Source organism: Saprolegnia diclina (assembly GCF_000281045.1).
Source record: "Saprolegnia diclina VS20 unplaced genomic scaffold supercont1.14, whole genome shotgun sequence".
NCBI classification, from domain to species: Eukaryota; Oomycota; class Saprolegniomycetes; order Saprolegniales; family Saprolegniaceae; genus Saprolegnia; species Saprolegnia diclina.
The window spans coordinates 480,791-502,982 of record NW_008246081.1 but is presented as its reverse complement, the minus strand read 5'-3'; the positions used below and the strand labels follow the sequence as shown (position 1 = coordinate 502,982).

The following is a 22,192-nucleotide window of genomic DNA, read 5'->3' as shown; positions in this document are numbered from 1 at the left end:
CCAAGCATCGCACTTGCCAGCCAAATCGAATTGGCTGCTAGGGTATGGGTCTCGACAAATAATATAATTTGTCTCTATGGGAGTACGCATGCATATGTTGCAAGCACCAAAGTTGCAACGCTTCCGGCTCAGCGCTACATTTTTAGTGATCTAGCCAAGAAATCTTGAACCAGAGTTCGAACTGCAGTCGACTCTCGCTCCAAGCCGATTGTAAGAGTCAGCCCTTTTCAGCGCTGTGGTTGTGAAAGCTTGTGCAGTCGCGTAGGGTTAGGGTCCAGCATCCTTTACACGAATAGTGTCGGCAAAGTAGGCTATACTTCGATTCCAACAGTGAGATGCGAGAGCCCTTCTGCAGCCCGTCCATCACAACCAAGGTCGAGGCAAGTTCGCTGACGTCGCCTCAAACGACCACTGGCTGCCACCGCACCGACCCGGAAACGATGCTCGTCCCTGGCCACCACGCCCGAGAGCTCGTTGTCTTGGGCACCGAGCGCCTTTGCACCGGCTGCAAGAAGCAACTGGCGGCCCGGAGCACCAGCCTCCGCGCCGAGCACGCAGTCACCATCGCCGCTGCGACAACGACGCTGCAGCAAGCCCACGAGAAGGCCTTGACAGCCAACACGGCCACGCTGCGCTTAGAGCACTACATCAAAGAACAGGCGCTGACCACGGAGCTCATGACGCTACGGGCCAAGCACGAGGCTAGCCTCCAACACGCTCGCGTTTTGCACACTCGATCGGAGGGTCTTCGCCGCGATCTCTACACGCTCGCAAAGTTCAACGACCGTCTGCAGACCACGATCGCTGCGTTGACCGCCGAAGCTGCCACGATACAAACGGGCGCCAATGCAGCGCGTGCCACCGCGTATTATCAGCTTGTCATGGTCGAGGTGGCTGCTTCCCGCTCCAAGCGCATTCGCAAAGTGACGGCCAAGATCACGGACGAGACCATTCGCCGCCTTCAAGCCGACGGCCGCGAAGACGCTCAAAACCCTGATGATGATGACACAGGTCAGCAGAAGAACGGCCGCCACCTCGCTCTGAACCAACTCCAAACCACCTAACGCGAGGTGACGCTTCACGCCAAGTGCGTTGATGACGCCCACGACGTCGCCCACCACCACCCACGCATTACTGTGCATCGCGTCGACTTGACCGGCTTGCGACGGCTGCCGCAACCGTAGCTTGCACAAATGCTGAAGTAGACGAGCCGCTGCAAAATTAGTCAAATGGTTAAGACTAACGATTACAAGCCATCCAAAATACATTAGAAGTCTAACGTCAACAGTAAGAAGTCCTAGACATGCGAGATTGGCTGTCCACGGTGCGGCCCCGACGTCGCCGCCGCGTCCTTCCGGCGCGGGTTCGAGTGCACAACGCCGGCCGCGGTCTTATGAAACTGGACAAAGACGCCCAGCCCAAAAAGGACAGCGGTCGCAGCCAAGTAGGCCCACCACGCGTTCGGCAAGTCGTACTCGAACGTCCCGTTCGCCGCTTGCTTGCGCCAAGCTTCGAGCTCCGTGCTGCTTGGGTACTGACCGGCAAAGTACCCAATGCCCCATGTCGTTGCGATCGCGCCAAACAAACTCGTCGCGACAATGAGCATCGGCCGCTCCAGCCAGATGGCCAAGCCGCCGGCAATGAGCCCAAGCACGATGATGAGAATCCAGAGACTCGTCGTCGGGTTCGACGGGTAAATCTTGTACCCGACCGACGTGTTGAGCTCAAACGCGAGGAGGACGCCGGCGGCTGCCCCGACGAGAAAGACGCCGCAGACCCAAATGTTCATGACGATCGAGCCGACGAGGAGCCCGAGGACGAGGAAGGCGATCCAGGACGCCGTGACCACATACGACTGGCCGCTGAAGATCTTTTCCGCAATGAGGTAGCCGAGAACTGACCCGACTGCAAAGCCGCAGATAAACATGACGGGGCGGAAGAGCTTGTAGCCAAAAAAGGTGACGATAACGCCGGCGATGAGCGAGATGGTGGCCACGAGGCCGGGCGCCCATGCGATGTTCGAGGCCGACGAGAAAAGCGCGTTGGCGTTCTGGTCGAACGTCGAGTTGCCGCTCGTGATGTTGGCCGCGCTCATGCCAGGCACGAGCAGCGCGAGCAGCAAGATGGCCGAGAGGAGCGCGTCGTGCCGGGCCATGTCTTGCGAAATGGGAAATGACCAAGATACATATATCCACACTTGCTACACTGTATGCGAGATTCTAGCCAATGGCATCGTCGAACAAGCATCGAAACCAATTAACCTTCCAGTTGAAGATTACCATGTTTCGCAAGTTTACCTTTAGAATTACATAGATCGAAAAAGTGATTCGGCGATATTGAAAGAACGATAGCGATTTCTATCCAGAGAGCCTCCATAACGTGATATTTCATGACACGGCTGCTGCCGTCAAGATCTGCTCCAGATTGTACGACAGAACGACAAGTGGCTGCGTTGAGAAGAGCTTGGTCTTTGGAGCTTGGTATTCATTAGAGCTTGGTATAGATTGCCAAGGTCATTGGTATTGTCCCATGGGATCCCATGGGACTACCCCTCCGAATATGAGAGATCAGGACCAGCAGAGTGACGTTTGGCGACGCGATTTCGCTGCCTTGCCAGCGCGACTGGTCAGTGATGAAAATGTATCATAGCAGCTACTCGACCTCAAGTTACTGGCGCAATTTGTGTGGATCGCTTAGAGCCAATCGATGAACCAGAGATCACGGCGCTTCGCAACTACATGTATGACGTGGCAGTCTGTGGCGCCTGCATCCGGATAACGCGTAAGGGGAGTGTGTTTAGCCAGCGGTTACGTCAACTTCGAACTTCGTCGCTTTCGGTTGTCGTTGGCGTCGAGCAGAGAGCTATAAGCATGGACCGCGTCCGAGCTGCGCTGGACGAGCTTGTGCTGCAGGCCAAGAAGAGCTTCCGCGGTCTCGCGCAGGACGACCGGTCGCCCGTCGAGAAGCTGCTCGACACGCACCTTGAGGACTCGGCGCTGGGCCCACCGACGGCCGCGCTCCACGACTTCGCCGCGCGCACCTTCAACGTCGTCGACTGCAAGCGCATCTTGCAGCGCCTGTGGCTCACGATTGAGACAGCGCCCGACCGCCCACACGTCCTGCGCAAGGTGCGTCGTCACGGCTATCGCTCCTGTATCGCCACATATACATGCGTAGGTACTCGTCGTGCTGCACCACTGCGTCCTCCACGGCGCCGACCCGTTTCTCAACGATGTCCTTGTCAAGAAGCCGCTCGTGCGCGACCTCGCGCTGCATTACAACCGCGACGAAAGCCAGCAGTACAAGTACAGCAAGGACTTGGACGCTGGCGCCGGCGTGCGGAAGCTAGCAGCCGACCTCTTTGACGTCCTCCACTCGCCATCGGCGCTCTACGAGGCCCGGTCGGCTGCACTCCAACTGCAAAAGAAGCTCTCAGCTTCTGGCATTGGTCTCTTGTCGCCCAAGGCTTCATCATCCGAAGCGCCCCGCCCCAGCGCCTACTCAGACAGCCCACGGCCCGCGCCCTACACCGACGACGTATCGCCGTCTTGGGAGCTTGGCGGCAAGGGCCACATCCGCCATGACGACACTGCCGACGCGCATTAGGACAGCGATTCGGCATGTTGTTGTTGTTGGATAAATCACCACAGAGAAGCCACCTAATGCACTTGCTTGGAGATGATGCTCGGCGCGACGAGCGTCTCGGTGACGGGTTCGCTTGCGAGGACTTGAAGCGCCGACCACGTCGGTGGCTCGGTCGCAAAGATGACGGTCACACGCTTTCGAAACGCCAGTAGCACTTGACCAAACTCCATGTACCCCTAGCCGCACCATGAGAATACGACATGGCAGTATCGCAGTATGCGTACGGCGCCCATTTCGACAAAGAGCCGGTCGAGGATCGGGAAGAGGATGCAAAACATGTCTTCAAACACCGTGTTGATCACGTCCCCGGTGAGGTCGTCCCACGTCTGATACTGGCTCAATGACGCGTGGAGCGACGCGCGGCTCAGCGCATTCGACGACGTCGCGTCGCCCTTCTTCTCGACGTCGTTGGCGATGAACGCGACAAAGGTCTTGGGTGCGCTCGAGACGCACCCGTCGAAATGGGACCCCGCGTCCCCAATGCCGAGAAACTCGACCAGCGTCGCGACCACGTTGATGCAGGCGATCGCAAACGGGTAGTTCTTTAAGTTGCCTTCGCTGACGCCGTGCCGAATCCGGTTCATAATGGAGGTCGCGAGCTTTGTGTGGTGCCGCACAAAGTACATGAGGCAGTGGAGACCGAGGAGGCCGCTCGCGCGCAAATCCGAGGGTGGGCCGCCGCTAGACAAGCATTCGTAAGATATCATACGCTACGGAAGGACCGCGATATACCGTTGAAACCCGATTTCTTGCCAGCGCACGTCCGTGTTGGACACAAAGACGTCGCTCGGGAAGACGTACGTCCAGAGCTGCTTGAGCATGACGTCGATGAGCTTTTGGTCTTTGGCTGGCGCGTTGCCTTCGGGCTTGACGCTGGCCTTGAGCAGCTTGCGCAGCTTCATGACGGTCCGGACGCACGTGCGTCGGATCTTCTCGCGCTTGTCCATCTCGGCGTCCATGATCTCCCGCGGTAGAATCGACGCCGCGAGGATCGCAGAGTACCACGACTTGCACTCTTGCGCCGAGTCGCAGATCATGACATGCCGGCCCAAGTAGAGCGTGTCGGTCGCTGCGTCCATCGACACGCGGAGCTCCTTCAGTGGCAGCACAAACCACGGCCGGACCAAAGTCGCGTGCTCGGGGAAAAACGTCAAGAAGGCTTCGTGCAACTTGACGTGGAAGCGGCCTTTGAGCGTCGCATTGTGGCTCGCCTGCTTGCGCTCCATGCTCCCGGTCTTGAGTGTGAGCTGCGGGTACCGTTTCCGGAGCTGCTCTGGGTCAATGGCGCCAGACGTTATGTGCTGCAAGAGCGCGACGAGGTCGTCGCGCGCCGCAGCCGTGTCGAGGTACAGAGGCCAGTTGCGGTGCTTGTCCCACGTGATTTCGAGGCCAAAGCCCCACTCCGAGTTGTCAGTGAGGACGCGAATCGTTCTGAGCGCAGCGAACGGCAAGGTCGTGAGCGTCTCGCCGCGCTTGGTGTTGACGATCGTTTGGTCGGCAAAGTTGAGCTCGAGCACGCGCGTCTGGACGTGGTTCCGGTTGCTGCACTTGCGCACGCCGTAGTGAATGAGGAACCCGTTGATGCCCGTCTTGTCCCAGAACGAGCGCAGGCCGCCCGCTACGCCCACGGTTTAGGACGACCGAAGAGCAACTGCTAGGCTAAAGCACGCACCATGGAGTGCATTGGTCTGCGAGTCGTTGATCGCGGCCTTGATCGCGGCAATCCACGCGGCCATCTCGACGTTGGAGATGGCTTGGACAAAGTACTCGCGCTGCGCCAAGTCGACGGACGTGGCAACTTTGAATTCGAATTCGCGGTCCCGGCTGTTGGCTTTGGTCTTGGGCACGACGGAGCACTGCGAGCTCGACGAGAGGCGGATCGTCTTGACCGTGGTCTTGGCCTTCCCCGCCGGCGATTTCTACAAAGGAGACGAACTCGTATCAAATGAGAAACGACGCGCGGGTACCTCCTTGGCGTACGTGAGGATCGGTCCGTCCGCGCTAAAATGGATGTTGTAGAGAAGCGGGAAGGCAGAGGCGATTCTACCTGTGGGACAAGGTGAACCATCGCCGTCGCCACGTGGGCACGACGCCTCCTTTCTTCATGAGCCAGCCTTGCTTGAGCACGTCGCCGACGTTGGACTGGCGGACGTCGGCGAGGTCGTCCGAGTCGACGACCGACATCATACCGCCTTGCACGGTCAAGCTCGCGCCGAGCCGCGCGAAAAAGTAGTGGCGACCGAGGTTGGTCTCGAAGCTCTGAATCTGCTCGCGTGAAAACTCGACGCTGCTCGTGCTCGCGCGTCGGTTCTTGCGTGGCTCGTCCATGCCCGGCGTATACGGTCCCTGGGGACTTGCGAGCTCGTCCACGAGCTTCCTCGCCGACCCCGTCGGTGTCCGCACTGCGTCCGCGTCGCTTCGCCGGCGCAGCGGCAGCATGAACGCACCCACGGGGCTGCTCTGCGGCGACATGTCTTCCGAGAAGCCCGATGGCGAGATGCCCGAGGATGCAAAGCTCTCGTTGCCGTCCATGCCCACGTGGACGGTGAGGTGCATGAGCGTCTTGACCTGCAAGATCTCGCCAGGTCGATCCAAGGCTTCGCTCGTCGCGTCCTACACGCGCAGGATCAGGATCGTCCATCGCATGTGCATGCTCTTCCACAGGTCCATGCGCATGGGATCGACGTACCGAGAGGCTCATGGCGGGACTCTCGCTCGCCGGCGCGTCGGGCCCGTCGACGCTCATGGACGCAAAAGCTAAACTATTTCGAGCGCCGAAGGGTGTGAGTAATAAAATGCATTTTTAATTGCTTCAACCAATCGCGGCGATACAAACGCTCCGCCTTTCTGGCCTTTTTGCGTATTTTATTAAAATCGAATTCCGTCGCTTTCCATATTATTTCCGCCATCTCCGCCGAACCGACAACCCCGACGTCGCGATGGAGTGGCCGTCGCTGCAGATGCTGCGGGACGCGGTCCAGATCGCGTGCTTCCCGCGCCGGCCCAAGGACCGCGACGTCTCGATCCATTGGGTCGCGCGCAATGTACGCCATGCGAGGCCACTGGACGCGGCGAATATGATGGCGATCTTGTAGCTCCTCGCGCTCTTGCAAGAATACCCCGATGGCCTCACGCGGCCCGTCGCGCTCACCGAGCTCATGGTGCGCTACCTGCAGTCGCATTCGGAGCGCGTCATAGCTGGCGACCGGTCCAGCGAGACCGACGTGCAAGTCGCCGAGCTTCGCCAATTGATCGCCGCACGCCACACGCTCGTCCTCGACATGCTAACGCTCCACGCAGCGTCGCAGGAAGATGAGACGCGCGCCCGCGCCGAGACGCACATGTAATTGATTTCCTGGCGACTGCACGGACGACACGCGTGATGGTAGGTTCATCCACCAGCGCTTTGAGCGCTTCTTCTCCAACGACCCGGCGTACGTGTGCTCCATCCCTGACCGACCGATTTCGCATGCTTCCGCAGGACTCCGCACCCGTTCAATCTCAAGCGCAAGCTGTGGTTGACCAACCTACGCCGACTCCAGAGCACGAACGGTACCATTCTCTCCCATCAAGCGTCGCAGGATCGATGGCAGCGTAGACACCAAGCTGCGCCGGTACCTGCCCACCGACTTTATGGTCTTTGAGCTCTCGCTGCGGGACGCTTGGGACAAGACCTTCTCGGACGACGCCCGTTGTATCACGACGCTGCTCCAGTGGCAACAGATGCCTCCCGACATGATGCACCAGCAGCGATTCCGCCTCAAGGTACTACCTCGTCTCTACCGCGTCCTGCAACCGTCCAGCTTGCGAGTAGGTCGTCGATGTCTTGGCTGCACGGCCATGCGTGGCGTCCGGCGCGCTGCGACGGCAGACGATCCTCGTGTCGCCCATAGCGTCCCCTACCCCCTCCTTCCTGTTCGTGCTCTGGGACCAGCAGACGCTGCTGAGCCAGCTCCTGCAGCCGGGCGACCATCTCTTGATCGACTGCCCGTTCTTGCTATCGGTCGACGCCCAGCATTCGCCCGAGCACCGCGCGATATTAGACGAAGTCCCACCGCACAGCCGCGTGTATCCGCACATTGCACTCGAGTACGGCTCGTCGACGGTCCTCTTCCGGACACCGGCCGTCGTCCAGCGTGACATCATCTTGACGCAGTCCAACGAGACCCTCGACATCCCGAAGGAAGAAACCACCAAGTTTGCGAATCTGTCGCAGTACCCGTACCCGCTCCAGCTCAACCAACTCGCATCGCGCTGCGTCAACGCCTCGTTTCTTGGGCTCGTGGTCGACGTCAAAGTCTCTGCAGCCAGTCCGCTCCTCGCATCCTTCTGTGCCACGTATTACAGCGCGCTCGAGCCACTGCTGTGCGTCGAACTCACCATTTGCGACTGGCACCGGCGGGAAAAGCCGCTCCAGATCGAGTGCGTTGGGTCGGTCGCCGCCGCCGCCGTGCGCACCTCCGTCGGTCACGTCGTATACGTCGACGGCGTCGTGCTCGTTGAAGACCCGGCGACCATGCGGCGCGTCGTCGGTCTCTGTGCTGCGTGGCCCGACATTCTCAGCATGAAGACGTCGCTCACGAACGGCAGTGTCGTCAACTGGAGCCATCTACCCGGGTTTCTCCAGTCACCGTCCTTTTACACGCCGACGCTACTCTCGGCCAAAGCGCAACCGGCGTCGATTGTCCGCGCCACGATACTCGACGTCGGGTTCCTCACGCCCAATGGCGAGGTTGACGCGACGTGCGAGCGGGGCGGGGCCGTCCGCATGGTGCACCGCTTCTGTCACCGCCCGGTAGCACTCAACCGCACCGGTGCTGAGTGCAGCTTTTGCGCCGAGGCCTACGTGCACGGCCAAGACGTGTTTGAGTTGGCGTTTGGCGATCTCGTGCTGCAGCTCGACGACGGCACAGCGAGCACATGGGTTCTCGTGCATGCGAGCTGCACCGAGCGACTCCTCCGCATCGACCCACACCTCTTTGAGCAGTCGACGTACGCCGAGCAAGCGGCAGCGCTCCACGATCTGCGTGGCCAGCTCGTCCTCGGTCTTCTCTCGCTCACGCGGCCACGAGCGCTCCAGTCAATGTCGATTTGCCGGCGCCTCGATATGGCGCGACGGCTCACAACGGGCAGCCTCGGCTCAACCTTGTACCACCAGCTAAACGCTCTGCGCTAACCAAAGGGAAGCGTTCGCCGTGTTGATGCGGCATTAGACACAGAGCTCTCGGGCACAGAGGGCAGCGTGGCGGCCGGACACGCCTCGCAGACGCACTGCGCGCCGACATGATCGCGCGCGACAAGCTCTATCGTGTGCTGACGATGGCAGCGCAGACTGCAGTGGCGGCAGAGAGGCTGTTTTTGACAAGTTGTACAGTGGTAGTGCAGGCCGAGCGGCGCCGACGACGTTTGGAGCGTCGACGTACACACACAAGCCCGAGCTAGGGCATCCTCGTGAGCAAGCGAGATGGGACGCGGTCGTACAGAGACTGCCACGCTCGGGAGGAAGCAAGTGCGAGATGACCCGGGGCACAAGGAACTGGCGAAACCGGTTCATGCGCGTGGCGGCGTCTAGCCAAGACGAGGAATGATGCAGGAGCGCACGTGCGTTGCCCTACCCTGCCGGAAACGACAAAGACCATGGGCAAAGCCGACGGCGACGTCGATCGCAAAGCGTGACGCGATCGCGTCGATAGCCCACGGGACGCAGGTTGCTTGCCGCTGCACGCCGTGACTCGTCTTGCCATGCGTTCCGTCGCCCCACGTGCACACCTCGCCGTTGGCTATTGCACGCTTGTACCATGGATCGAAAGCGCCATGGACGTACTCAGCAGCGCGACGGAGAAGCGGTCGCCCGCGTGGATCTGCGCAATGCGTCGGGACGAGGCAGCGTACTCAAACTCTTGGGCGCACTGGGGCGTGTCGAGGTATGGGATCGTGAGGTTGAGGCCGAGCTGCCCAAACGCGTTCGAGCCAAACGCGTAGAGGAAGGTCCGAACCCCGAGCATGCACACCTACCACACTCTCGTGGAGGTCTTCAGCACCGAATGACGTACGACGAGCGAGTGGTCGCTGCCGGCCGCCGCTTTCTCAGCGCGCATGCAGCGGAAGTACGCGACTTCGACGGGCGACGGAACATCGCGGTCGTCGCCACCGAGACCCAAGCACCCGTGCTGGCTGCGGCCCCAGCTATATACGGTCGTGCCTACGCTTCTGTCAGGCGCACGTAAGCATCAAGCGTACGAACCGCAGAGCGCCAGCACATGACTCGTCCCAGCCGCGACTGTGCGTACGCGCGGAAGTCCTTCGACCCGTCGCGGCGTCGGCTCGAGAGCCGTACTCCCTAGTTCATGTCCATCGATGACATAGCTGTTTTGCGAAAAGGGCAGCGCTACCGTGGCCAAGTTGTCCGTGGGAGTTGCGGCCCCACGAGTAGAGGTCGCCTTGCGACGTGATGGCGAGCGTAAAGTGGTGGCCCGCGCACACTCGGACGACGGGTGTTGGCAACGCCACTGGCTGCGGGACCTACGGTAGCAGTCCTGTACGTCATGCTGTGGCGCGGTTGTACCGTCATTGACGCGTCACAGCCGAGCCCGAGCTGCCCATGACAGCCATCTCCCCATGCATACACCACACCGCCGCCGTCGTCGAGTGGCACCGCAACCTCTATCGTCCTTGACACTTGCGCGCTTGGTATCGCACCTACCGCCGTCGTCGTCGCGGCCGAGAGTGAGTGGTCGGACCCGCCGCGGGGCTGCATACATTGAATAAATGGCGCAGCCCGAGATGTCTTGTTCGTACCAGCGATGGCAAAGCACGCGCGGGTGCCGGCGGCGACGCTCTGCATGGGTGGCAGCCCATGCACGGGTCGGGGCACCCAGTTGGCCGCCGTGACATAGTCGCCGACGCGGCCGCACTGGTACACTTGTCCTGCGTCTAATTAGTGCAGGCATGCGACGCCGGTACGTTGTGTACTGGCTGTACCGTCGAGGAATAGGGTCAAGTGGCGGCCCGCGGCGACTTGCGCGATCGACGCGTGGCGCAGCGCCGAGACGCGCACGGGCAGATTCGCAGTCTGCGTATTGTCGCGACCAAGGCTGCCCTCGACGCCGTAGCCCCTACCGTACCGTACGTGACGCCCAACGACTCGGTGCGGGCAGCGTGTCTACCAGGCAAACACGTCCGTCTCAAGCAGCGGCTCGGCCGCGCGCCGAAGGGTTGCTGCCACGCGGAGCTCGTAGCCGAGGCGACTGAGGCCATGCGGCGCGGACGGCGCTGGGTACCTCTCGTCGCCCATGGCAAAGATCGCAGTCGTTTCAACCCCATCAATTCGATCCGTGGTGTGAAAATAGCTCACTTGAGGGACGACAGGATGGCGTTCTCGGTCGTCGCCAAGCGCTTCCTCAATGTGTGGAACTTCCTCGTGCTCGCACTGGGTGTTGCTGTCCTCATTGTCACGCTCTACGCGCTCACGTGCCAAAGCGACACGCGCGCGGTGCCGTCGCTCGGCTACGTCGCGTCCGCAGTCTGCGCCGGCCTCCTCGTTCTCCTTGCGGGCCTCGGGCTCTACGGCCTGCGCCAGCACCGCCACTGCGTCACGACCGGACAGCGCAACGTTGCCCTCGGCAGTGTGCGTTCTCGCATTTCTTGTTCGAGCGGCGGACTCACTGCATGCGGTGCATAGTATGTGCTCTTGGGCTTTGGCGCCGGCGTCGTCTTGACGCTGGCCGGTATCATCGGCCTCACGCTCAACAGCGCCATCATTGACGCACGCGCCAACAACTTTAGCGATGTACGCGTCGCCTACCTCGAAGAAGCCATGATCGCGAACCTGCATGCGTACGCGTCGGTGACGCCGACCGGGTGGCAAGAGATGCAAAACGCGTGGTTCTGCTGCGGCTACTACAACGTCTCGACGATCCAAGTGTACGCTGTCGTCTCCACATCATAACGAATGGATCATTTTGGGACAGGCACATTGGCCTCGATGACGCGGCCCACGCGCGGAGCCTCAACCAGGTCGCGGGTATCTACTGCGGCACGACCAACTGCACAGCTGGCGCGTCGCCGTGTCCGCAGCGCAACCAAGTGTGGTGCCGGGACGTCTTTCTGCAAAATGCAGCGACCAACAATGTCTACATTGGCTGGACGTCCCTCGCTGCCGGCGTGGCCCAGGTACCTTTTGCGATACATCGACATTGTGGGTCCGAAACCGCTTCCTATAGCTCTTTGGGTTTGTCCTTGGCGTGCACATCCTCCTCTGCGATGTCCGAATGCTCCAGCAACGATCGTCGCGCATGCTTGCGGCGTTGATGAAGGCGTAGCACCCTTGCATTTATATAAACATATATAGTTCTTGTCGACCGTGCGGTTAGGGTTGTGTGATTACGGTGCATTACATCCAACACTCGGCGTCGTACGTGAACGTGGCGACGCGTGTCGCAGCAATCATTTGATAGGCTCCTACGATGGCATGCACAAGTTGTCAGGCGTCCGGTAGACAACGATACGAGAGACGCACCGCACGAGAGCGCGCCGAACGCGACACCGTCGGGCATGTCGACCTTGAGTGGCACAGCATCTTGCTTTTGGAGCGGCGCGCCGTTCGCTGCGTCGGGCGAGCCCCAGTTGTATACCTCGCCCGCCGTGGTGAGCACGCCGGTCGTGTACGAGCCGCAGCTCACGTGCGTGGCAGCAACGTTGGGGATGGGAATGTGCATCGGCGCCATCTGCATCTCGCCGAGACCGATGGCCGCGTCGCCCAGCTGGCCGGCGAGCGCGTCCCCCCAGCCAAAGACGCGGCCGTCGGGCGTCACAATGACCGTGTGGTAGGCGCCACAGCCAATCGCAATCGCTCGCAGGTCGGGCACGAGCGTTGGAACGAGCGCGTCATCGAGCGAGCCGAGTCCGAGCGCGCCCGAGCCACCAAACCCCCACGTATAGACCTACGTGACATTAATGAGGTCCTCGAAGCATGTCTCATTAATCGTACGTTGCCGTCGACGTCGATGGCAGCCGAGTGACACTCGCCTGCTTCGGCCGACAGAATCTTCACGTCCAAGGCGCAGCGCTGCGGCAAATGCCCGTCCTCTTCCGAGCCGACGCCGAGGCGACCGCTGTAGCCCGCACCAAACGCGTAGAGGTCCCCGTCACGGGCCACGGCAAGCGTGTGCTCTCGGCCACAGCCCACCTTGGCGATCGGCGGGAGGTCCACGAGCTGCGGCAGGAGCGCTTTGCCCGACTCGCCCGTGCCGAGTCGCCCGGCCTCGCCCCACCCAAAGCCATAGAGCTGTCCGTCGTCGGTGACGACCATCGAGTGCTCGCGGCCGCAGGACGCATGACGCACCACCTTGTCTTCAAAGAAGGCGACGGGCTTGGGCTGCCCGACGGGCTCTTCGTCGCCATGTCCGAGCCGGCCGCACTCGCCGTACCCAAAGGTGAAGAGGCTTCCGTGCGTCGTGATGAGCGCCGCGTGCCGGTAGCCACACGAGACGAAGCGGATGCTGTGGACCATGGGCGGCGGGAACCGGAGCATCGTGAGGTCGACGACGCGCGGGCCAAACGTCGGGAGCGGCTCGGAATGCGGCGCGTCATGGTTTTGCTGCATGTGACGCTGCTCGACGTCGAGGCTGAGGCCCATGACGTTGCCTTGAAGAAACGCCGACCCGTTCATGGCCCACATCGCCGACGCAACGTCCGTGCGCGGGATCACCATAGCTTTCTCAAAGAGGCTCTTGGGCAGGAACATGGAGTTGAGATTGAGAAAGTGCCGATCAATCTTCTTGAACCAAAACTGCGGCGAGACGAGGCGACTGACGTCCGTCGACGTGGGCAGTGTCTGCATGAGCAGCTGCAGCATCGCACTCGACTTTTGGACGTGGGCCATTTGCTCAGGGCTCACATCGCGCGGTGTGAGACTGCGAAAGACGTTCGAGAGCTTGAGGATAAGGACTAGGAAGAGCATGTGGCCGGACGCATTCATGAGCAAGTGCGACGTGTTTGCGGGTCTACGCACGACATATATATCGCACCATGCATCAAGACGACCATATCTACCGAAACAAGACCCGCAGCCACTTCCACGCGTGCACGTACAAACTCAGAAGCGTCTTCCAGTGCTGCTGCCCGGCGTCTTCGTACAAGAAGATCTCCAAGAAGAGGCAGCTCAGAAAGTACCCAATCGGCAAGAGCGACACGGACGGGAGCATGTCAATCTGCCGACGCACGTCCGTCATGATGGCGCGCACCTGCCGCGCGTCGCGGTTCCTACGCGATTGTATCAGCAACCGATCCATCAAGAGAACGCTGGCTACCGCGCGGCCGCGATCGCCGAGCGGAGGTTGGCGTGGATGCTGCGTTCGAGGCAGTACTCTTCAACGTGATCGCTAATGCCTTCCATGGCGCCAGCGACCCGCTCGTCGACACTGCGGAAGAGGTCGAGGTAATACTCGCCCTTGCTCTTGATAGCGCCCTTCTGGAGCGTGCTGCCTTGCGGACGGAACGCCGTCGTCGGCCGCGTTTCGCTGATCGACGTCTTGAAGACGGACTCGAGCTGCACGAGCTGGTGCGAGAACGACGAGAGGTCGGCCCGCTCCATGTTGGCCCAGTCCGTCGACACTTTGCACTTCTCAAAGCCAATGATGTCGTCGGCTTGAAGCTCCGAGAAGTGCAAAGCGTTGCTGTGGGTGAGGAGGGCGTCGAGCACGCGGAGACTCACGTTGAGGCGCAAGTTGCGGAGGAGCGCCATGAAGAGCGGGGCTGGGTTCCGCTTCAGCGTCGCATGGTACGTCGTCGCGTCCAAAGCGCTCTTGGGGACGAAATAGGCAGCTAGAGACACAGCGTAAGCGCCACATAGCATGCAAACATGGAATACAGGCGGAGAAGGGACCGAGCGAGACCCAGATGGGCAAGTCGACGCCCCAAAACTGACTCGCGACCGGGTCGTGCTCGGTGAGCCCGCGCATGATGGCGTTGACAAGCTCGACGGCGACCGCGCTACGGCTCATCTCCGGGTTTGTCAGCAGCTTGAAGCGCAAGAGGTGCTACATCGCTTCAAGTGAGTTGGGAGAGGCTTGCATTGGCGCGCACCTTGGCGACACGGGCAACGATTTCCGTCAAGACAAGCAGCTGGACACCGGCTTGCGTCGACTACACCACACATATCTATGTTAAAGTGGTGTCGACCATCGGTTCGTACCCCGGTGCACCCGAGAATCGCTGGCAAGAAGGTCATGTTGATGCCGCTTTCCTTCATGAGCGTGCGCAGATGGTTGGTGTCAGCCACATAAATGAACGACCCCGACGATGACGCAGGCTCGTCCTCGTCGTTGCTCGACGACGACGACGGCGCGTGATTCAGCACGGGGGCGTCCTTGGTCGTGCCGTCGCCAAGCGTGATGAGGCGTGTCGCAAACTGGTGAATGTGCGCGGCAAGAAGCTCTTTGATGCGCACTTCGACGCGCTCGACCTACGAGATGCTCGACACCATGTGTCGCAAGTGCGCGCGTACCGAGCTCGAGGCCACATCGCGCTCTTGGAGAAGACTCAGAAAACGTCGCGCTTCCGCGTCCAAGCTCAAGACGAATGCTTCTTTGAGATGCAACGGAAGCCGGCTCGTCTCGGCGTTGAACGTAAACACAATGTCGCCGTACATCTTGGTCGCGCCAAACTGCGTCGCGCGCGCGTTGACGTCGGTCGACATGATTTCCCGCGCAAAATACATCACATCGAGGTACGGCAGCGTCTCAAACTTGCTCTTGATGCCTTTGAGACTCAGATAGTGCACGAGGCCCTTCTTGCTCGCGTCCAGCGTCTCCTTCATCGTCACGAGCTCGTCTTGCGTCAGCACCTTTGTGTAAAATTGAAACATTGATATTTCAAAGCATGACATACCTGGATCGGCGCCGCGGCGTCCAGCGGCACGAGGCAGCCCGCGTACTGATACGGGCGAATGTCGGTGCGAAACACGTTGGCGTACGGCGACGAGATGCGCATGAGGTACACATCGTCCGAGACCGCGCTCCTAGCCACAATTTCAATGTCAATTAATTGGCTCAAAATCAACAAGACAATATTGTACCGGTGAATACACGAAAAGAGGGGGAGCTCACGGTACGGAAGCGCTTGCAGCACCTGCGTCGGCCGCGTAAACCGCAAATTGTTGAGCATGTTGTGAATGTGCTGGTTGCCCAAGCGCACGGGGTTCGTGTCGCCGAGCGGCTGCGCGCAGACAAGCACGCGCATGTCGCGAATCTAGTCGACATCATTATTATCCTCAATATATATATAATATGGGACAAACCTCAAAGCTGGCCGTGAGAGGAAACTTGATTTGGGCGACTTCGCGCAGCTTTTCATCGCCGAGACTTGCAGCCGTGTTGGCGATCGTTCGAAAGACATCGTAAAGCTCCTTGAAGGAGCTAAAGACGCGCATGTCCTGCTTGAGCGACTGGTAGCACTTCCAATGGTCACGTGCAACGAGCAGCACGAGCGGAGTCGAAGTGTAGATACGCAGCTTCGGCTCGACTTGGCCCGTCGACTCGTCGTCAAACCACCTAGGACAATGGCAAAGGTGTAAGCTGTAGTCATACCACAGGCCTTGTACGGGTTGATGCCCGGATTTCGCTGGTAGACAAAAGCCGATGGGTCGGCCGCATGATGGATCGCGTCGGCCAGCATGAGTGCATACTGGTTGAACTGGAGCCATAGCTACGCCGGAAAATGGGCCAAACACGAACGAAGACGACAACGTACCCCGTACATGCGCTTCATGCGGCGCAGCTGCAGCGTAAAGTCGTCGCTGGCCTGGGATCTACACATATATATATGATGCGTGTGTACTTGCGCAAACCGTAGAGTACCGCAGACAGAACTGCCACTCCTTGTTCCAGTCGCGCGGCTTGATGTGGAGCACAAGCGCACGCCGCTATGCGTCTGCATGAGCGATCGATCGACAGGCGCGTACGCACGGCGTCGACGTTGGTTTCTTCCAGCGCGTGCTTGAAGGCAGCGGTCCACTCGCGCCGCCCGGCCGCGTTTTCGTCGGCAATCTCTTGCATCGTATTGCGAAACTCGTGCGCTTCGGCCTGCGTGTGAAAGCCGAGCGAGCTCACGTCGCCGGCCCAATTGACTGTGAAGCTAAAGAACGCGCCCGACTTGACGATCTCGTGGCCAATCTCCGTCTATTCGCACCAAGCCGCTACATGGAGACCAATGCAGCAGCGGCGCAACGTACCTCGACGAGATCCATGCGCTTGCCGTTGGCGCCGCTACGCAAGAACCATGAGGATTATCGCCATCGCGCAGGCTGTACGTCTGCGTCTTGTCCCAGATGAGCCAGCCGTCGCTGAGGAGCGAGAGCTGGCGCTGCCGCCACGGGCGCATGAGGCCATGGTTCTTCTTGTACGCGAGGAGCGTCGCGATTATGGCCATGGCTCTTGGTCTTTGCGCTTGAGATGACCTCGCGGCAAAACCTCTAGGATATCATATCGACACCGTCGCGTCCCTCTATATATCGATAGTCTAATCGCACGCCATTTGAAGGGACCCGGACGCCACATCTTGAAAGAGCAAGAGGCCGCCCAAGTGTTACGTCGCCCACGGCAACGCAAGACGTCGCCCACGGCAATGCAAGACGTCAGGTAGTACTAGGCAATGGCGCTGCCATGCGTAGGCCGCACGGAACGCGGCGATCGGAACGAAAAGTTGCGTGCGTTTAGATGCAGGAGCGCAGACTGGATCTTTGATCGCAAGCGGCCACGTAAGTAATGGGCGGCGACGTGCACCCACGTCGGGCAGCGATGGGCGACCGTCCTGGCTTCATGCACGGACGTCACTGGTCTCCTTTGTTCATATTCGTTTGTATCTGGCGACGGTTCAGATACACTCTGAAGCTATCTCAATCTTGGATGAGTTTGCAGTTTGGCAAAAGGGCGGGGTAGGGGTGATTAAATTATTGGTTGAAAACTACGAGACTATAGACACGAGGAGAAGAAACGACTACAGGTAGAGGCCCGGTTCCGAGCTCCCGCTTTCGCGGAACGACCCCGTCGAGCACGACGTGTCTCGAAAGTCTGAGGCCGAAAAGTGATCGTCAAACGACCCGACGTCCATCGAGAAGGACTGCGAGAAGCTCATGAGCGAGTAGTGCGACTCGTAGCTCATGCGGTCGTCAAACGCGGCAGTTGGGCTCACGGTCGCTGTGAGCTTGGGGGTCGCCGCCGCTGCCATTGGCGGGTACGCGCTGCGTGGCGACACGAACGAAGGCACGTCCTCGAGCGGCGACGACCGTGCGACAGGAAAGCCAAGGCTCGACCGATCCGACGTCCGCGGCGAGTACGACCGCGACGAGCGCTGGGACGCATTCGAGTCGCGCGACGTCTCGACAATGTAGCACGACGACCGGCGCGTGTCTTCGTCCTTCTCGGACGACATGCGCGGAATGTCGTCGCCTTCAAAGACAAAGAAGGAAAACTTGGGGTCCATTGGCGGCGACTGGCCTTGGTCGCTCGGCGGATGCTGGTTCAGCGTGTCGTTCTCGGGTGCTTTCGACGATGAAAACGAGGACGAGTCGGCGTCCGTCTCGGACGACGACCGCGGCGACTTGGACGTGCGGTCGTTCATCTTGGAGGATTCGGTCGAGGCCGACGAGGGGAACGCGGCTTGGATCTGGCGAAAGAGCTCGAGGTTGTTCTCGGCGGCGGCGATCGAGCTCAGGGGGTCCACGAACGACATGTAGCTCTGCGTGCGGGACCGGTTGGAGGATTCCGAGACCACGTGCTCCGAGAGCGACGAGAGCGGGCCGGCCTGGTCGTACGACGGCAGCGCGTCCTTCTTGGTGCTTTCGCGCTTCTCGGCTGCGTGAAAGTTGGGATTGTCTTCGTTCGAGAGCAGCGAGACTGCCGACGACCCGCGCTTGCGGCCACGCGCCGAGAGCATCGCGATCGAGCTCAGCGCTTTGACGTCGGCCGTGTCGGGCAGGTCGCGGATGAGCTCGTTCACGTCGCGCGCGCTCTCAAAGTGGATGCTCGAGTGCTGCAGGCCGTAGTCGGAGCTCATGCTCAGCGTCGGCTTGTCCCGGAACGTCCGCGCGGTCGGCGAGAGCACGGCGCCTTTCGACGACATGCAATTGCCCATGCTGTGCCAAATTTCAACTGAGCCGCTGCGTAATTATATACTGAGAAAAGAAAGGCCAGCACTTTGTACTTGGCGTTTGTATGCATCGAGGCAGCATGTGATTTAAATGCTGTGGCTATCAGCGCCATGTGAGTTACGACGGCCAGTAAACCAAGCGACCAGGTGGCGCGTCGTCGCAGCTTCTCTTGCTCAACGTGTCGCCGCCGAATCATATCCACCTTCTTCTTCGTCGTCGTCTTGGTGTAGCTCTTGGTAGAGCCTATCGCACGCGGCTAGCACTATACAAGCTGTGCTGTGTGGTTCTATAAGTTCTTGGCGCCTTCGCAAGAACGCTGACAGACGACGACCGACCAGGCTTGTCGGAATTTTAGTGTCCTATGATATGGTGGTGCGATGCACAAACTGACGACGACGGACGATGCTGCTGCTGTCGTCAGCACCCAGTTCCTTGTGGAGGTCCGAGAGCCGACTGGAATGCTGGAGGATTGAGAACTTGCATTGGATACCAACTTGATCCAGCCATGCCAAACTTGATAAACTGCGCGATTTGGCTGCTTGATGCTGATAAACGAAACAGGGTGATGGCGTAGAAGATGCGCGGGTGTGGGTTGGACGCAAAAAACGTGCACGGGCTGGGCTTTGACGTGGTGCGTTAAATCCCTGGCGCGCAGGAGCCTGGAGTTGCACACGTTGTCATTGCCTGCACCGAATTCTTGCACCGTTGGACGTGCACCAAGTTGCAGCGAGCACGTGCGATCCCCACCCAGCACCGCCCAGTAGCATCAATTGTGCATACTACAGTATCAAGAGATTCGGGTCGGTGGCGAGGTATCGGGGCCTCGGGTAGGACCGGCCATTGCCACTGGCCACGGGAACGCGTTCGCAGAGTGCGAGATTTGGAGTTCTGAACCTTCCTGAGAATCAAACCCCATCGTGATCAGGAACAAGCCGTGTCCCGTCTGAGCGCCAGAGGTGTCTTGGGCGCAGATGGCGAACTGAGCGCAGCCAGGGTCATCAAATGCACAAAAAAATAATGCTCGCGGCAACGCCAGAGGGCGATGCTGGACGGCAGCAGATCGAGCTCGCCTCGTACTAAGCAATGACAGTCAAGGACGTGTGCGCGTGCTGCTGTAGAAGGTGCCACGTCATTATATTCCAACGTCTATTTAGTGTGCAGTTGGCAGTTACATTTACGGTCCACACCACTGGAAGAAGGGCATTTTGCCGCAATCTTGCGCCGACCAGCCCACGAGCGACATGGATGTGGGCGCATAGTAGCACCCCGTGTTGTCGCCGCAGCCGGGCTTGCGCTGAGCCTTGTGTGTGGGCTCGGGCGTCGGCACGGGCGCTGTCTCTTCCTCCTGCGTCCTCGTCGCCGCGTAGACTGGCGCGACAAAGCTGTTGTGGCCAAGGCTGTCGAGCGCGTGGCGCGCCGGCTGCGAGAATGCAAACCGGTCAAACCGGTCCCAGTTGATGCTCCATGTCATGACGCCGCGGAACGTCGGGTATGTATTCTTGGGCTTGATCGTGTCGCAGCCAACGCCGTGCGCAAGACACGTCAACGCTCGCGTGACCGTCGTCGGCGTCACGAAGCCCCGGCCGGCCGCCTGCGGACCCGAAGGGACACCGAATGCAACTTGGTCGGGACGAAGGCCGTTGAACTTCCAGCCCTGGCCATAGTTGACACGGAAGCCGTCCATGAGCATGAGCGAGCCGCCGACGAGGCAGTCGACGGTGCCTTCGTTGATCATGCGGCCGTCCGTGTAGACAAAGCCGCCGTTGTTGTAGTACTGGACGTGAATGATGCTGAGCTCGTTGCGGAGACCGTCTATGATCGGAAGGTACGCACCCCAGATGCTACCATATGCACCGTAGCCGCCCTGCACGTACGGGTGCTCGGGCGCCATCGAGAGGTAAAACGAGTCGCCGACGCGACGGCGGAGCTCCTTGACGCCGATAATGAGGTTGTTGATGATCGGGAGACCTTGCGAGATACCCGACTCCAGGTCCAGATCGATGCCGTCAAAGCCATACTTGCGCAAGAGTCCGTATACCGAAGTGACAAAGTTGTGGCGCTCCATGTCGTTGCTTAGCGAGACCGACCCGTCTTGGCCGCCGAGCGAGAGCACGACCTTCTTGCCTCGCGCTTGGAGCGCTGCAATGTCGTCAATGAACGCCGCTTCCGAGCCCGCGCCTTTATCGAGCTCGAATCCGACGTTGCCGTTGCCTTGGTTGGTGCCAAACGCGACGATGACCACGTCCCAGTCCTGGCTCACCATGCGCAGCGGGTAGGTCGGGCCGGACGGGTTCTGGAAGTCGTGCCAGTAGCCGACGAGGGCGTGGCCTCGCAGCGGCGCGGCGCTGGCCGCGGCGAGCAGCATTGAAGCGAGAAGCGCAAGCAGCATGCTTGAGGCAAAAGGCAAAGTGAGCTCGCAACCGCCGGAAAATCGCAAAACCAAAGATCCCGCAGAAACCATCTGGTGGCGGGCCAAGCGTTTTGGGTGTTTTTAGTCGCGATGCCATCTCACACTGGAGCGAAATGGAACGAGGCCGCCACGCACGCCATGTTCGCGCCTGTCTGGAGCAACCGCACACAACTAGACAAGGACCGACAGCGATGGATGCTCCGTTCTCTCTTCTTCGTCCCACGCGGCCCCAGAAAGCTTCGAAAAGAAGCTTGCGGAAAGAGGTGCGTAAAAAAACAGAGTCGATTCAACACAAGGACACGCCACTGACAACGGTTGAGCGACTAGGCGTCGCCGTCCGTCGAGCTCGACTCCTCCCAGATAATCGGGTCGTCAATCACCACGTCCGTCACGTCGTCATCAAAGATCGGGTCGTCAATGATAATGTCGTCATGCTCTGTCGACGCACCCACCGCGGTCGGACCGCACCACTTGAAAATCGCGTTCGTGCCGCACTGCTCGGCTGTCCAGCCCACAAAGCACGCGTCGGTCGTCGCATAGTAGCAGTTGGTGCACGAACCACACCCGCTGCTCGGTGGGCTCGTCGGCTTGGTGGTCGGAGCCGTCGTTGGCTTGCTCGTCGGCTTGGTGGTCGGAGCCGTCGATGGCTTACTCGTCGGCTTGGCGGTCGGCTTGGCGGTCGGTGTCGGGCGGCTCGTAGGACCAGTGGTAGGCTTGGCCGTGGGCTTGTCAGTCGGCTTGGACGTGGGCTTGTCAGACGGCTTGGGCGTGGGCTTGTCAGACGGCTTGGGCGTGGGCTTGTCTGATGGAGCGTCCGTGGGCGTCGCCGACGTTGGCTTGGGCGAGGCTGACGTTGGTTGCGGTGAGGCCGACGTCGGGCGCGGACCCGGGTTGTTGCCGCCGAGACTGTCGATCGCCGCGCGCGCCGGCTTGGAGAACGCGTAGCCGTCCGCCTTGTCCCAGTTGATGCTCCACGTCATGATGCCGCG

At 60.2% G+C, this 22,192-nt stretch overlaps 11 protein-coding genes across 11 annotated transcripts; 4 read left to right on the top strand and 7 right to left on the bottom strand.

Moving 5' to 3' along the window:
- Positions 1-335: 335 nt before the first annotated feature.
- On the top strand, positions 336-1,064 carry SDRG_05468 (hypothetical protein; the record flags this gene model as incomplete). The annotated part of the gene is made up of 1 exon (XM_008611183.1): positions 336-1,064. The coding sequence occupies one exon, from the start codon at positions 336-338 to the stop codon at positions 1,062-1,064; it is 729 nt and encodes a 242-aa protein (XP_008609405.1).
- A 143-nt stretch (positions 1,065-1,207) lies between these two features.
- Positions 1,208-2,163, bottom strand: SDRG_05467 (hypothetical protein). The gene has a single exon (XM_008611182.1). The coding sequence runs from the start codon at positions 2,153-2,155 to the stop codon at positions 1,298-1,300; it is 858 nt and encodes a 285-aa protein (XP_008609404.1). The 5' UTR covers positions 2,156-2,163; the 3' UTR covers positions 1,208-1,297.
- A 707-nt stretch (positions 2,164-2,870) lies between these two features.
- Positions 2,871-3,606, top strand: SDRG_05466 (hypothetical protein; the record flags this gene model as incomplete). Its single annotated transcript, XM_008611181.1, has 2 exons — positions 2,871-3,128; positions 3,178-3,606. 2 exons carry the CDS (start codon positions 2,871-2,873, stop codon positions 3,604-3,606), a joined length of 687 nt encoding a protein of 228 aa, XP_008609403.1.
- SDRG_05465 (hypothetical protein) lies at positions 3,603-6,425 on the bottom strand. The gene is made up of 7 exons (XM_008611180.1): positions 6,335-6,425; positions 5,693-6,258; positions 5,613-5,646; positions 5,318-5,564; positions 4,378-5,263; positions 3,870-4,326; positions 3,603-3,821 (listed from the first exon to the last, which is right to left on the bottom strand). The coding sequence occupies exons 1-7, from the start codon at positions 6,389-6,391 to the stop codon at positions 3,660-3,662; spliced, it is 2,409 nt and encodes an 802-aa protein (XP_008609402.1). The 5' UTR covers positions 6,392-6,425; the 3' UTR covers positions 3,603-3,659.
- Positions 6,426-6,584: 159 nt separating this feature from the next.
- On the top strand, positions 6,585-8,821 carry SDRG_05464 (hypothetical protein; the record flags this gene model as incomplete). Its single annotated transcript, XM_008611179.1, has 6 exons — positions 6,585-6,689; positions 6,741-6,988; positions 7,035-7,079; positions 7,127-7,197; positions 7,244-7,410; positions 7,460-8,821. The coding sequence occupies 6 exons, from the start codon at positions 6,585-6,587 to the stop codon at positions 8,819-8,821; spliced, it is 1,998 nt and encodes a 665-aa protein (XP_008609401.1).
- Positions 8,740-10,955, bottom strand: SDRG_05463 (hypothetical protein). The gene is made up of 12 exons (XM_008611178.1): positions 10,812-10,955; positions 10,627-10,760; positions 10,444-10,578; positions 10,349-10,396; positions 10,211-10,308; positions 10,038-10,167; positions 9,890-9,985; positions 9,699-9,847; positions 9,470-9,656; positions 9,261-9,425; positions 9,127-9,213; positions 8,740-9,083 (listed from the first exon to the last, which is right to left on the bottom strand). The coding sequence occupies exons 1-12, from the start codon at positions 10,937-10,939 to the stop codon at positions 8,818-8,820; spliced, it is 1,623 nt and encodes a 540-aa protein (XP_008609400.1). The 5' UTR covers positions 10,940-10,955; the 3' UTR covers positions 8,740-8,817.
- Positions 10,956-10,968: 13 nt separating this feature from the next.
- SDRG_05462 (hypothetical protein) lies at positions 10,969-12,011 on the top strand. The gene is made up of 4 exons (XM_008611177.1): positions 10,969-11,272; positions 11,327-11,568; positions 11,616-11,817; positions 11,868-12,011. Exons 1-4 carry the CDS (start codon positions 11,015-11,017, stop codon positions 11,964-11,966), a joined length of 801 nt encoding a protein of 266 aa, XP_008609399.1. The 5' UTR covers positions 10,969-11,014; the 3' UTR covers positions 11,967-12,011.
- On the bottom strand, positions 11,947-17,112 carry SDRG_05461 (hypothetical protein). The gene is made up of 18 exons (XM_008611176.1): positions 16,955-17,112; positions 16,877-16,910; positions 16,611-16,823; positions 16,503-16,567; positions 16,396-16,453; positions 16,247-16,350; positions 15,944-16,196; positions 15,722-15,894; positions 15,535-15,664; positions 15,152-15,490; positions 14,840-15,109; positions 14,731-14,790; positions 14,516-14,684; positions 13,956-14,469; positions 13,699-13,908; positions 12,635-13,649; positions 12,164-12,587; positions 11,947-12,105 (listed from the first exon to the last, which is right to left on the bottom strand). The coding sequence occupies exons 1-18, from the start codon at positions 17,071-17,073 to the stop codon at positions 12,038-12,040; spliced, it is 4,218 nt and encodes a 1,405-aa protein (XP_008609398.1). The 5' UTR covers positions 17,074-17,112; the 3' UTR covers positions 11,947-12,037.
- Positions 17,113-17,554: 442 nt separating this feature from the next.
- SDRG_05460 (hypothetical protein) lies at positions 17,555-18,782 on the bottom strand. Its single transcript, XM_008611175.1, has one exon. The coding sequence runs from the start codon at positions 18,775-18,777 to the stop codon at positions 17,641-17,643; it is 1,137 nt and encodes a 378-aa protein (XP_008609397.1). The 5' UTR covers positions 18,778-18,782; the 3' UTR covers positions 17,555-17,640.
- Positions 18,783-19,903: 1,121 nt separating this feature from the next.
- On the bottom strand, positions 19,904-21,310 carry SDRG_05459 (chitinase). The gene has a single exon (XM_008611174.1). The coding sequence runs from the start codon at positions 21,252-21,254 to the stop codon at positions 19,968-19,970; it is 1,287 nt and encodes a 428-aa protein (XP_008609396.1). The 5' UTR covers positions 21,255-21,310; the 3' UTR covers positions 19,904-19,967.
- A 157-nt stretch (positions 21,311-21,467) lies between these two features.
- SDRG_05458 (hypothetical protein) lies at positions 21,468-22,183 on the bottom strand (the record flags this gene model as incomplete). Its single annotated transcript, XM_008611173.1, has 1 exon — positions 21,468-22,183. One exon carries the CDS (start codon positions 22,181-22,183, stop codon positions 21,527-21,529), a length of 657 nt encoding a protein of 218 aa, XP_008609395.1. The 3' UTR covers positions 21,468-21,526.
- Positions 22,184-22,192: the final 9 nt, after the last annotated feature.

What these genes read in the sequence shown, in the direction of transcription:
- SDRG_05467 (XM_008611182.1), bottom strand. Translation starts at nt 2,155, where the DNA reads ATGGCCCGGCACGACGCGCTCCTCTCGGCCATCTTGCTGCTCGCGCTG.
- SDRG_05465 (XM_008611180.1), bottom strand. Translation starts at nt 6,391, where the DNA reads ATGAGCGTCGACGGGCCCGACGCGCCGGCGAGCGAGAGTCCCGCCATG. An exon ending in TCCTCACGTACGCCAAGGAG is followed by an intron (nt 5,565 to 5,612) that starts GTACCCGCGCGT and finishes TCTCCTTTGTAG; the next exon opens with AAATCGCCGGCGGGGAAGGC. An exon ending in CAAGAAATCGGGTTTCAACG is followed by an intron (nt 4,327 to 4,377) that starts GTATATCGCGGT and finishes ATGCTTGTCTAG; the next exon opens with CGGCGGCCCACCCTCGGATT.
- SDRG_05463 (XM_008611178.1), bottom strand. Translation starts at nt 10,939, where the DNA reads ATGGGCGACGAGAGGTACCCAGCGCCGTCCGCGCCGCATGGCCTCAGT. An exon ending in TCATGTGCTGGCGCTCTGCG is followed by an intron (nt 9,848 to 9,889) that starts GTTCGTACGCTT and finishes ACAGAAGCGTAG; the next exon opens with GCACGACCGTATATAGCTGG. An exon ending in GCAGCGACCACTCGCTCGTC is followed by an intron (nt 9,657 to 9,698) that starts GTACGTCATTCG and finishes AGAGTGTGGTAG; the next exon opens with GTGTGCATGCTCGGGGTTCG.
- SDRG_05462 (XM_008611177.1), top strand. Translation starts at nt 11,015, where the DNA reads ATGGCGTTCTCGGTCGTCGCCAAGCGCTTCCTCAATGTGTGGAACTTC. An exon ending in AACGTCTCGACGATCCAAGT is followed by an intron (nt 11,569 to 11,615) that starts GTACGCTGTCGT and finishes ATTTTGGGACAG; the next exon opens with GCACATTGGCCTCGATGACG. An exon ending in TCGCTGCCGGCGTGGCCCAG is followed by an intron (nt 11,818 to 11,867) that starts GTACCTTTTGCG and finishes CGCTTCCTATAG; the next exon opens with CTCTTTGGGTTTGTCCTTGG.
- SDRG_05461 (XM_008611176.1), bottom strand. Translation starts at nt 17,073, where the DNA reads ATGGCCATAATCGCGACGCTCCTCGCGTACAAGAAGAACCATGGCCTC. An exon ending in ACGCCGCGGCGCCGATCCAG is followed by an intron (nt 15,491 to 15,534) that starts GTATGTCATGCT and finishes TTTTACACAAAG; the next exon opens with GTGCTGACGCAAGACGAGCT. An exon ending in CGATTCTCGGGTGCACCGGG is followed by an intron (nt 14,791 to 14,839) that starts GTACGAACCGAT and finishes TGTGTGGTGTAG; the next exon opens with TCGACGCAAGCCGGTGTCCA.
- SDRG_05460 (XM_008611175.1), bottom strand. Translation starts at nt 18,777, where the DNA reads ATGGGCAATTGCATGTCGTCGAAAGGCGCCGTGCTCTCGCCGACCGCG.
- SDRG_05459 (XM_008611174.1), bottom strand. Translation starts at nt 21,254, where the DNA reads ATGGTTTCTGCGGGATCTTTGGTTTTGCGATTTTCCGGCGGTTGCGAG.